We start from the raw sequence: 12,927 nt of genomic DNA, 5'->3' as shown, positions 1-12,927 counted from the left end.
TTCCCGGAAGAAGTGCCACTGAGCTAGCTTTTGAAGTTGGGATTGGTAGAAAATGTGGGGAGGTGGCCCAGGCAGCAGTGTCTTGGGCTGGGGGCATGTCACCTCCTGGATGTGGCCTGTTGGACAACAAACTTCCCCTCTCCCAGGCTTTATGCCCATCTGGGACACCTCTCTCTGCGGCTCTTGGTCAGGAAGTGAGGCTGTTGCATGGTGTGTCTGAGGCTTTGATGATGTCCGGGAGATCTGGGTCCTCGCAGACAGAGCAGATGGAGGGAAGGGTTTCCTTTTCGCTCTCCAGTCTGCATTTTCTTTGTCTTTCCCTCTCTTCCTGAGTCTCTTCCCACTCTCCTTTCGTGTTTCACTCTTCCTGTTTGCTCCTTGGCCCCAGCTTCCTCCTTCTCCCCGCCTCTTCTGAGCCCTCTGTCTCGTTTCTTTTCCTTTTTGTCTGGAGAACAAAGGCAGTCCTTGCTGCCAAGGGGAATGAGTTCAAAGAAACTGCAATTTTAGATTTCCTGAGAACTGGAGAATGTGTGCATGCACGTGTGAGCGTGTGCGAGTGTGTACACTCTCGAGGGCACACACATGCACGCACACACAGCAGCAGAGGTGATGGGGTCCCTGAATGCCCAGGGCCCCCTAGGATACAGAACATGTGTAGAAGAAGACCCATGGGGCTTGTGATCCTGACCATTTCGGGGAGGTGGGGAGGGGAGGGGGTGTGGTTTAGAGAATTACCCTTGCTTCTGCTGCTGCTCTCCTGCTGGGGCAGGGGATGCCCTGGTGGGAGGGATCGTATGCTTTGTGGCTGATTTTACTGCCAGTTCAGGGGTGGGGGCCACCGGATACCACTCCATCCACCCATCCAGGCTGCAGGGTATATGGCTTTTACTCTAAGATGTACCCGGGGTACTCTTCTGTACCCCCAAATCCACTGGAAGGAAAAATTTGGTGTTTTGCAATCAGGAAAATAAAGCCAGTGGTCCCCCATCCCCCATTCCTCCCCCAAGGCCTTAATTTAAAACACTGTTTTTCCTGGGAAGTGTAATTAGAGCAACATGTTGTTCCTAACGAGCTGGGTGGGGCAGGCAGACAATGGAGCCCTCCCAGCCTGCCTGGCTGCCCCCTGCCTGGAGCTCCCCGAGGAACCAGGATGTGACTGCAGCGTCTTCTGTCCCCTGCTGGGTGAGGTGAGGGTCCATAGGCTACTGGTGACCCGGCTGATGCAGGAGGCTTGCCAACACTTCCCTTGCCCTGGGAGCGACTCCTGTCTAACATGGTGGCCCCTAGACTGGGCTGGGGGAGCCCCTTTCATGGCTCAGGGCCTTGGTTCTTCATGGTAAACTGTCCAGCGGGACTGATAGACTGAAGTGGGCTTGAGGATGGCTTCAGCTCTGGTAGGGGAGAGAGCTTCACTTGTTCTTGGGGTCTTCGTGGTCTGGGCTGGCTTGATCAACACTCTGCACACCTGTAGAACCCATCTCTGCAGCCGCCCCTGGTCTGCCCTGCATTTGAGGGGAGCAAGACGGGAGCTGGTCAAATGTGGCTTCCTCTGATTAGGCTTATCAGAGTCCCCCATCACCCATAGGACAGTGAATCAGGATGTTCTGGTGGCACTTTCAGTTCACCCCATCTGCCCAGCAGTGCTGAGAGGCTTCCCAGTTGCAGTGAGGGTCGCAGCACCCTCACTGAGAATTACTGTCCTGGAGGGGGGGTGCTGTACCCCTCAAGTGGGCTGGACCAGAAAAAAAGTTGAAAACCAGGCTCAAGAGCTGGCAGAGACCTCAGGACTCCTGCCTGGGAGATGATCAGAGATCCCTTAGGACCATAGGAATGGGGTATGTGGGGAAAGGGTCATGTAGACGGGGTTAAGAGAGTCAGAGTCAGGTTATAAGACGTTTCTGGAGCGTCTTGGGGAGATTTTCTAGAGACCTTGAATTAGGCCCTAAAAATGGGTTAGATTCAGTTGGCAGTAAAGAAAGCCCATTGAACCAGAGGGAGTAATGAGCAGGCCTGGGGAGGACCCAGGGTCAGGCTGGAGCAGGCATGGGAAGGAGGACAGTGTGTGTTGGATTCATTCCTTTATCCTCCCATCCACCCACTCTTCTGTCTTCACCCTCCCTCTTCCCCTTCAGTTATCCATTCATAATCATTTATTTATTGGACGGGGGAATTCAGCTATGGTCCCTGTGTACAGAATTGCTGGTTTAACCAAGGACACAATCAAATGAACACGTGGATATAGCACGGGTGATGGATTGATGTGTCTTTCTATGGGAATAAGTGTAAGTTGCTATGGGAGCTATGGGGGTACTTAAGCTTGGGGCACCAGGAAAGATTTAAATGGACACCTGCTGTCTGAATAGGAAGTACAGAAGGAGTAGGGGTAGAAGTGCATTTCAGACAGAGGGACCACTGAGCTCCAAGCCTCAAAGCTGAAAGAGCATGGTGCCTCCTGCAAGCTGCTACCATTCAGAAGGGCAGGGGTTGCGTGTGTCCCAGGAGGTGGTTCATCACTACTTGGGGTCATCAAGGGGAAATTTATCTCATGAGAGACATGCCCAGAGAAGGCAGCAGGAGCTGGAAGATTAGAGGTCTTGTGGAGGCTACTTTGAAGAGTCTGCACTTCATCCTGAGCAGATGGGAAGACATTGGAGGACTTGAAACAAAGAGTGACATTATTAGAAAGCCTGCCTTGGCTGCAGATTGTAGCACGCGTGGGCTGTTGGGAGAGGGTGTCAAAACCAAGTGAAAGGGGGATGCTGGTGAATCCAGGCAAGAGAGGGTGGTGGCTTGCGCTGAGCAAAGGAGATGGGTGGGCGGGCGTGAGAGATGTTCAGGAGACAGGATTACCAGTGTTTGGTGATCAGTCAGGCAGGGCGATGAGGGGCAGGAGGAGCCAAGGGTGGCGTGGGAGCTTTTGGCTTGGTTGTCTAGATGGTGGGGTCAGACTTGAAGAGAGCAGGTTCTGAGGGGGAAGATGAAGAATCCAGTTTTGGACAAGTTCAGTGTGAGAGGCCAGTAGGACACATTAATGAACTAAGCAGTAAGATATTGGGGCTTAGCAGAGATGTTTGGGAGCAGAAAGTCTAGGAGAGGGCTAAGGAGCAGATCAGGGCTTGGTGGAGGAAGATGGGAAGGCTGCAGAGGAGGCTCAGCAAACAGGGTGGGGGCCAGCAGTGTGGATCCAGAGAGACTGTTTGGGAAGGAGATGAGGTTAGCTGGCCAGATGCTGCTGAGGGGGTGAGAGAGGGAAAAGCCCACGAGTGTCCTTCGGGTAGGGGACTCTGGAGACAAATTTCCGGGGAGGGGTGCTGAGGGCAGAAGCAGGGTGCACTGGGCAGCGGGTGGTGTGGACATGAGGGAGGAGAGGTAGTGGATGGAGACAGGATTAGAGAGAGGAGAGGAGGGAGCCTGCAGAGAGGAGGGCGCGGGTGGATTTGGGAGATGGGGATGTCTTTAAATTGGGAAGGAGCAGATCCAGGAGATAGTGTGAAAAATTGGGGAGGAGCATTTGGACGCATGGTCATAGGGGGAGCCACAGAGGCAGGCAACCCTGGGAGGTGGCAGGAAATGGCAGGGAAGAAGCATGTCCTGGGACCCCTGGGGACAGCACGGTGGACAGAGATGGCCTTGGGATGCATGCTGTGGCCTCATGCTGAGGAAGCTGCCTGGACACACCTCTAACCACTGTCTCTGCCTGTCTCTTCCTTCTGCCTCCGCTGGGCCGGACGCTCCGCAGCTGTGTGCTCCTGCCTTCTTCCTCCAGGGCCTTCTCCAAACGGTACTGGAGCTTAACCTTCTCCAGGTTCTTGTTCCCCTGTCCTCAGCAAGCAGGCTCCTGAAGATGCGGAGCCTGTTCCCCAGCCTTTAGAGAGGAATGTCATCACCACGGAGCTCGAGGGAGCCCCGAGGGAGAGACAGACCGAGGAAGCAAGGGATAAAGTGGATACTGCCCAGCGTTTGGGGGCCTAGAGAGGAAATATTCTGGGAGGAATGTATTCATGAGTTTTCCTTAGTGATTTTAAGAGAACAAGTGTATGAGAAAGATTGGTCTTTCTGCCACTCCACTCAGGGGATCCTGGGGCTGTTCCCTCCCTGATGGTTTTTTTTTTTTTGGTCCCTCTTTGTCTTGGGTTTTTGGCTCTGGGTCCATATTGGGTTGGGCACTAGCCATAAGGGGCCATGAACAGACCACAAGCAGGCATTCAAGTGCAACCCTGTCTTTAAAGAGGACACCCTGCTGTGCTGCCACCTGCAGCTGGTGGCCTTGGAGTGCCTAGGGAGGACATCAAACTGGGGGTCCCCATAGCAGCCAGGTCACTGCAGAAGCTGTGTAGGCCCTGCCTCCATCCTCCAAGGGCACCTTTCATGTGGACTGTGACATGCATAGCAGCCCCTGGAGCTGTGCACTGCAGCAGCCCTGTCCATCACCCCTGCTTATCAGACGGTCAGGAATGCAGGTGCTTCCTGCATCATGTCACCTGCATTGTGGGTCTGGAGGAAAATGATAAGTTTTTTTGCTTTATGCCCTGGTAACTTAGAGATAGTAATAAAGCCAGTGTTGCCCTGAAAGATGCTTCTAATGGCTCAGCTCTCTTGAAGTCACCCTGGGGAGATCAACACCAACACCAATGGCAAAAACAATGGTACTAACAACAATTCTAGTAATAGTTATAGTCACAGCCATTTACTAAGCGCCTCCTGTGTGCCAGGCGCTCTTCAGATTTGTTCTCTCATTTAATTCTCAGAGCAGCTTATCTCAGATCTTCATCTGAGAATACTGAGTCACTGAAGTTGAGTAATCTGCCCAAGGTCTAATGGCGAGGAGGTGGCAGAGCTGGAACTAGAGTTGAGGTCTGATTCTAGGACTAAGCTTCCAACTGCTGTAGGTTGGGGGAAACATGGTGTCATCAGGGTGTCGCTGCACAGGAGTGTGGCTTGGGTTGGCTGTGAAGTGACTCATGGAGGTGGGGGGAAGCTGATATCTTTCTCTGCTTTGACTGCTCCCACCATCTATGGCAGAGCGTCTGTATGGATGTACCATCCTCGCAGAAGGAACCCAACAGAAGTCACTTGGAGAATGAATCCAATGATTTCATTGTTTAATAAATGAGATTACATGAGGCAAGCTCTGTAAAGTGTCTATCACAGTCCTTTTAATTATAGTTAACATTTCCTGAGTGTCAGGCCCTCCACGTATGGATGTGCAGGTTGGGCACTGCACAAGGACACTGTGTCTAAGGGGCTGCATTTCTAGCACAGACACCATATACTTGTATTTATTATAACAATTTCCCAATAGGTGGCAGTAAAGTGTCTTGTTCTAATAAACTCAGAAAATATGATAACTTTCTGACATGGAAGTAAAGAGTCTTAAGCACATCTTTCTCTAATCGTCACAAAGACACCACATGGGCTAATAGTCCTGTTGAAGGTTTACGTGAAGCTCTAAATGTTATACAGGTATTAACTTCCTCAACCCTCACCCTAACCTTTAGAGGTTGACAACTTTTGCTAACCATTTTATAGATGAAAACATTCAGCTATAGGAGGTGAAATAATTTATTTAACATCATACATAGTGGAGTTAGGACTCACACCTGTGTTCCTAACTGCTGTTATTGGTGGTTAACTATCTAAGGCAGTACCTGCCTCCCTTGCCCCACCTTGCTTCCTCATGTAGTTCTTTGTGATCATTGAGGATTCCTGCCCAACTCTTTCTGGCAAACTCTTAGTAGCCAGAATTGACACACACTTGCTCGTCTCTGTAGTGGAGAGAGACCCTCCCCAGCAGTGTGCTTTGGTGCTCTGGGGAGCCCCTTCTCCCATTGGTCAGTTGTTCTCCTCTTTCTGGCTCACATTGCAAGTATTCTGTCCTCACAGGGGACAGGTGTGAGAGGTGGGGGTTTGGGGCTGGAAGGTGTCTAGGGGTGGGGAAGAAATACCAGGACAGATGATAACCCGGAAGGGTCTGAGCCAGGAGGCAGGAGAACCAGGCTGGTGGGCAGGCACATGGTCCTCTCTGGGACTGAGAGGGGCTGAAGTGGATCTGCCAGGATGGAATAGGCAGTGTGTGCATGCATATGCTGTGTGCTTATCAGGGAGGGGCAGACCCGGAGCAGCTCAGGGGGCATCAGAGCCTGCATTATGGGAGGAGGGGTGACGGGATTCAGTTGAAACAAGGTGACCTGAACCCTGGATGAAGGTGCTGGAACTGTGATCCTGGAGAAGATGATGCCTGGCCGAAACTGACCTAGCTTTTTCGTTTCTGCCTCCCTGTTTGTCCACATCTGTCTTTCCTTCTCTGTTTCTCCCTGCACTTGGCATTTCTTTCTGTCCTATCTGTCCTTCTCTCTTGTCTTTTTGCCTTGGTCTTCCTTCCACCTTTGTCTCCATTCTACCTGCTGTCCACTGCAGTCTGAGGACACAGACCTGCCCTACCCACCACCCCAGAGGGAGGCCAACATCTACATGGTTCCTCAGAACATCAAGCCAGCGCTCCAGCGTACCGCCATAGAGGTGAGCCGTCCGGGCCTGGGCGTGGGGGCTGGGAGCAGCCTGCCCTTCCCCTTCCTGGCCCCAGCCTTTCCTGGGGCCCGGGGCCTTCTGAGCCACTCTCCTCATTCTGTGTGCTTAGATCCTGGCATGGGGCCTGCGGAACATGAAGAGTTACCAGCTGGCCAACATCTCCTCCCCCAGCCTCGTGGTAGAGTGTGGGGGCCAGACGGTGCAGTCCTGTGTCATCAGGAACCTCCGGAAGAACCCCAACTTTGACATCTGCACCCTCTTCATGGAAGTGGTGAGCCCCACCTCCCTACTGTCCCCTTCCAGAGTCCTGGGGCTAGAAGTTCTACATGTCCCCGAGCAGCCTGGGGCTTGTGCTCCAATTCCCTGCGGGATCCAGGGTAGGACCCCTCACTTTCCTGTGAACATGGGGAGAAATGCTCATACCCTCCTCACTGGAAGGGTTCAGGCCTCTGAGTAGGACAAACGGGGCCAACCTGCTCCTCCTATACCCAAATCCTAGATCAGCAAAAGTCCCAAGGAGACATCCCCTGGCTGTTGTCCCTCTGGGACAGGTTTCAGTCCCCTGGAGCGCCCTTGGGGACCTGCTAGGGCTTGGCTTTCCAGGATTCCTCCAAACCTTTTCTGACCATGTCCTCCCCCAGCCTGGGCCCCCTCAAAGGAGCTCACCCCCACAGCCCTCAGGCCCTCCAGTCCTCTCCAGCTCCCTGGGATGCCTAGACCTAGTGGCCAGAGTAAGGCAGGTCTGAGGAAAAGAAAATGGTTTGCAAGATGAAAGCGCTGTAGAAATTCCAGGCCCAGTGGCTGTCAACAGAAGCCTCCTCTTGGCCGAGCCAAAGCCGCCCCTGAAGGAGAGCATATAAATTATTTCAAGTTGTGTTCAAAGTGCTTTTGGGGTGTGTGGGGGGAAGAATCTGGGTCTGTAAGCCAACTCTTGAGTATCCACTTGGGGGGACTGTCTGTAAGAAATGTTGAGTCCCGGGCCAACTCCCCTCGCCCGCTCCCCAGCCAGTGAGGGAGCGCAGCCTCGTTTCCACTTCAGGCTGAACGGGATGCATTTGGAAGGTAAAGCTGTGGGGGGAAAGCCGGCCTCTGCATGCAGCATTCAAGGGGCCGACAGAAAAGGTGTGTGGCTTCGCTCGACTGCCCAGCTCTGGGCCAGCCACCATTTTGGATTTCTGGCTGTGGGGATTATCTGCGGTTTATAGTCGTTTTCTGCTCTTTGGGCTTGACCTGGAGACTTCCCAGAGGGGGATTCAGGCCAGTGCGTTCTTCCTCCTCCACCCAGATGCTGCCCAGGGAGGAGCTCTACTGCCCCCCCATCACCGTCAAGGTCATCGATAACCGCCAGTTTGGCCGCCGGCCTGTGGTGGGCCAGTGTACCATCCGCTCCCTGGAGAGCTTCCTGTGTGACCCCTACTCGGCGGAGAGTCCATCCCCACAGGGTGGCCCAGGTAGGGGAAGGGGAGATGATGGGCAGGTCAGGGAAGGGGGAGCCTCAGGGCCAAGCTACCCTTCCTAGTTGAGATGCATCCTGAAACCCTTCTCTTATGGAGACCTGAATGAGAAGCGGTTTCTGCTCTGCTAGACCACAGGGTGGAGACCTTCCTTAGGGCAGAGCCTAGCTCTGGGTGAGGGGCACCAGGAGCAGGTGACTGATACCCGTTGGAGCTGAGGGGTGAGGGCTGAAAGTGGGCCCAGGGGGAGGGAGAGAGAGGGCAGGGAGACAATGATGCGGGGAGGGAGGAAAGAAATGTGAGGAGAAGAAGACAGAAGTGGGAGACAGAGCATGTGAAGGAGGATGGGAGAGCTGGAGATGAGAGAGGGACTTATTGGGAAGTAGGAAGAGAGAGATACCGACTGAGAAATGTGGAGAGACTGCAGGGTCTTGTCTTGGTCCCTTGGTTGAGCCCTGGGGCTGGTGAGGGGCGAGCCTTTTGAGAGAGCCCCTCTCAGGCCTGGATGGCTCCCTCCCCTGCAGACGATGTGAGCCTACTCAGTCCTGGGGAAGACGTGCTCATCGACATTGATGACAAGGAGCCCCTCATCCCCATCCAGGTAGGATGGGCATCCTCCAGGGAGGCCTGGGTCACCTTTCCCCTCCATTCCTCATCAATTCCCACCCCTTCTCCCCTACCCTTCATTATCACACAGGCTCTATACACATCCCCTTCTGGGCTCCAGCGGTTGGACACTGTCCAGTAGAGAGACCCAGATGGGAGCTTTCAGTCTGGCTGAGGGGGGTGGGGTGTGCTCATCTGGGCAAGACTCAATCCCTTTTCTTGGATGCATATGTGAAAAATAGCCCATCTACCCTGGGGGCCATGGTGAGGGCTTTCTCCTGGAGATCACCAGAAAATCAGGGTGAGGAGCAAAGGAGAGAAGGACGACAGGGGAGGGAGTGAGTGGGCCATCTCTGGGGTCCTCCAGCCCCATCTCCCTATCTGGGACAGGCCCCTTCTTAGGGGGAAGGTTGTTCTGTGGGCTTGTGCTTGGTGGCTCCTTGGAGACAGCTTAGAAAGAAGAGGCTGTGTCCAAGCCAAGAGTCCATCTCGCCCCATTCCTCCATCTGCAGGGAAAAGGAGGAAGGAGGCAGGGAGGGGCCTTATTCTAAGGTCTCCAGCCCTGGGGGAGGTAGGAGTCTTCCTTTTGCTGCATACTCAGCAACTGAGGGCCAGCCTGTGATGCAGATGCCAATGCCACAGAGCATGGCAGGAGGTCTGTGGCACCTTGTGCTGAGGGGCAGCGCTCCCCCGACTGTGGGCCATGGAGTGGCTCTGGATTCTGTAGGGTTGAGCCCATCTGGTCCTTCCCACAGTAGACATGGAGAAAGGTCTCACTGTGAGCACCAGCCTTGAACTCACCATCTGTTCCAGGTTGTCACCCTCCTCTCTGGGCTTTGCAAGATACTGGTCATACCCCTGGCACCCTGGGGCTCCCAGAACTTCTGGGCCACCCAGAGGCAGAGCCTCCAGGCCTGTATAGACAACACCTGTGTCCTCGGGCCTTGCTGCATCTGTAGTTTCACTGATGCTAAAAGTCCTCAGAAGCCCTGCGTTCCATCTCTCCAGCCTCTGTGGCTCTCCAGGGTTCTGCCCTGCCAGCCTTTCTTCTGGGAAGACCTCCTGCCCCCTGTCCCTTGGCCAACTCTTGATCATTCTTTAAGACTTAACATAGGCATGGTCGCTTCTTTGGGGGAGTCTTTCCTGGCTCCTCTTCTCCTGTGAGACTTGCCTATCTTTGGGTCACTGTGCTGCTCTAGGGCCTGCTGTCTCTGTCAATGTTAGCATATTCCCCAGGCTAAGCTCAGGGGAGCAACTGCGGCTCCTTCCTCTTTGTATTCTCAATGCTCAGCACAAGGCCTCGCTTAGCGGAGGTGTTAATGAAAGTCTGTCTGTCTTGGCAAGTGGGTAGATGGGTGCATGGGTTGATGGATGGATGGACGAATTTTCTGGCTACTGTCTGTATGGATCTGAGGAGGAATCTCTCTCTTGGCTGGGGAAACCCAAATGGAAATTTCAGATGTCCCTATGTGAAATTTAGCTAAACTCAGTGCTAGTGCCTCTGGGCTGCTTGGGTGTTTATAGCTGAATTAGGCAGATAATTTGCCCCAAACTCTGGCTGCCTGCTCCTGGCTCCTGTTTCCCGGCTGCTCCATGGGCCTGTCTGAGATTGTGTAGGGAAGTGCAGGGCCTGCCCAGCAGGATTTCCGTTCTGTGTGTGCTGCCCTCAAAATGTCTACACACTCGGATGGGGAGGGACTATTTTAGGTCCTGCTGGCCACAAGCACAGCCAGAGGCAGACGATGAGGAGGCCCAGCCTGGCCATCCTCCCGGCGTTGACATGAGGGAACTGGGGCTGGGGTCTGAGCCAGAGCTGGGCCTGTGCTGTTTGTGGGAGCACACGGCCACTCTGGCTAGAGCTGCCGGCCAGACCAGCAGCACTGGTGGGAGCTGGGATGGGGCTCCTGGAGGTGTACCCACCTGGGGAGGGGCTGGGCCTCCCCTGGCCTGGAACAGGGGAGGAGGAGGAAATGACACTGATTTGCTTTGATGGGGGAGGCTTGGACCTTGCCCTCATGGAGCTCCCTGTCTGATGAAAGAGACAAAACTCTGTTCTCAAAAGCCTCAAACCCAGCAGGGAGACCAGTTCTGTTCTGCAGGGAGCCCTGGCCCTCTGGGGAAGCCCCTTTTCTGGTATCTGACTTTGTTCCATGTTTTTCTCTGAGATCTATTGCTCTGATTTGGCTGATCCAGGAAATCTTTCACTCACTCGCCTCTCCTCCCTGTCCCTGGCACTCTGGAGGACAGGCGCTCCAAGGCCAACCCAGGAGGCAGCTGACCCTGGGTGCAGTTCCAATGGTTTGCTAGATAACTATGGCTGGGCTTTCTTCCTCTCCCTCCTTCCCCAGTGCAGATAGCATGAAGGGCCCTGGCTTCTGGGGACAGGAGGGACGAGAGGTCTGGCAGAATTTGGATTTTGGCTGGCTTCTGTCTGCCCCACCGGTGTTTCTCGGCAGCCTGTTCCGTCCTCACAGTTGATGCAGCCCTGGCTGGTGCTGGATGTGTTCACTGTGTCCTGGCTGTGGTCCTAGGACCCCTCCTAGCTCAAACCTGCTCTTGCCAGAGTTACCCTTCCATCTTGGTCCCTTCCTGTCTCTTTCCTCTGTGACACCTTCTCTCTGCTCCCAAAGCCTTCTTACCAGCATCTGCCTAGGTCCTGGGATGAGCTGGCCACACATTTAGAACATGTCACCGGAGACCCTTGCCTGATGTTCAGGCCATGGGCTGGCACTCACCACGGAGCATTTCTTAGGTTTCTAGAAATGTTTTGGTTTGTGTCGAGAGTGGCCAATTCTGGAGGTGACTCAAAAGGTGTATAAGGCAGGTCTGTGCTCAGCATCCCAGGGCTCGTAGATCAGTGTCTGTCTCTAGGGGTAAGGGTGGGGGGCCCTGTTTAGGGGGTGCCTGGTCTGTTTAAACTGTTCTCCATGGTGATGAGGATTGGGATGAGAAATACTCACACGGATTAACTCCACCACTTGTTCTTGGTCTGTGCAGCCATCCTATGTGTAGACTTTAGAGTGGCAGACTAGGGGTGGGGGTGGTGTGTGCACATGAGTGAGCATGACAGGTGGGGGGGGGGTAGGAGCAGGTGTGTGCACGAGCTTCCATGGGTGCTGGCCAGAGGTGTGTCTAAGCTTGGTGGTGGCATTGCAGGAATTGTGGCCTTGACTTTGAACTTTCTGAGGGCAGGCCTGGGTGTGTCCTCACACAGGGAGAGCAGAAGTATCCTATTCCATCTAGTTCTCTGCTTTAGAAAACGATATATTCATTTTTTCAGATAATAAAATGATACGTGTTCATTATATAAAATTTGGAAAATATAGAAAAATAATGAAAAAATAGGGTTTACCTCCAACCAAACACGCAATTGGAATGCACTGCACCCAACATTTCATTGTCATTCTTTCCTCTTCTTTTTAGGTTTCTCTTTCTATCTCTGATTCTGTCTCTGACTTCATTTCTACCTTTAAAATAAAATTAAGGCCTTTGTTCACTAGTTGTTGTTTTTTTTTTTATTAAGGCAGTTCTTGGTGTTATGATTATGATTAGGGGAAGAAAAGCAGTGTTCAGGAACACACAGAGAGCCTGCCACCCCCTGTCCATTTCCTATAGAGGGTCTTGAAGCTCCAAATAGAGGCTGTGCCCCCAGAAATTGCACCTTTGAGGCACTGAGATGCCCCCAGAGCCAGCTGGGTATGGCAAGGGCGGCTCTTGCTTAGCATTCCGAGAGAGCACTCCTAGGTAGAGGGGCTCCTCTTCAAGTCCTCAGAGAAGGAGAATTTCGGGAGGTGGGAATATGTGAGTGTTGAAGAATTAGAGAAATAACTTTTAGGAAGTTCCGACTCTGGTCACAAAGAGACAAGGGATGAGGGGGTGTCCAGAAGATCTCAAATGAGTGATGTCAAAGTGAGGAGATGTTTCATTAACAAGGAGACCAAACTCTTGGAGTCTCCTGGCCCTGCAAGTTCACCATAGGCTAAGCAACCAGGGAAGCTTCTCCGGGGAGGCGGCCTCTGAGGCGGGTGGGTGAACAGGGGAGGACAGGGAGGCTTTCCTGGCAGGCAAAAGGGCTCGGGCAAAGGCTTGGAAGTGGGACTCTGTGTGTATGTTTTATGTGGCAAAGGGGTACGTGTGTGTATGTATGAGTGTATGTGGTAGAGGTGGTGTGTGTGTGTGTGGTAGAGGTGGTGTGTGTGTATGTGGGGTAGAGGTGATGTGTGTGGCAGAGGTGGTGTGTGTGGCAGAGGTGGGGTGTGTGTGTGTGGTAGAGGTGGTGTGTGTGTGTGGTAGAGGTGGGGTGTGTGCGTGTGTGTGGTAGAGGTGGGGTGTGTGCATG

The 12,927-nt window shown here is 53.5% G+C and overlaps 1 protein-coding gene across 15 annotated transcripts in view; it reads left to right on the top strand.

Moving 5' to 3' along the window:
- The window catches only part of DYSF (dysferlin), a 234,636-nt gene that overhangs the window by 152,102 nt on the left and 69,607 nt on the right, over nt 1–12,927 (top strand). For 14 of the 15 annotated variants that reach the window (XM_003808180.8, XM_003808176.8, XM_003808179.8 and 11 more), the window contains 4 exons: nt 6,418–6,519; nt 6,638–6,799; nt 7,814–7,979; nt 8,507–8,583. In XM_003808180.8, coding sequence (XP_003808228.3) covers nt 6,418–6,519; nt 6,638–6,799; nt 7,814–7,979; nt 8,507–8,583 — 507 coding nt within the window. Of the gene's footprint in view, nt 1–3,739; nt 3,782–6,417; nt 6,520–6,637; nt 6,800–7,813; nt 7,980–8,506; nt 8,584–12,927 lie in introns of all 15 variants that reach the window. The other variant, XM_063594854.1, reaches the window with a different exon arrangement.

This window comes from Pan paniscus, chromosome 12, assembly GCF_029289425.2.
Source record: "Pan paniscus chromosome 12, NHGRI_mPanPan1-v2.0_pri, whole genome shotgun sequence".
Lineage (NCBI taxonomy): Eukaryota > Metazoa > Chordata > Mammalia > Primates > Hominidae > Pan > Pan paniscus.
This window is presented reverse-complemented; position numbering and strand designations above follow the sequence as displayed.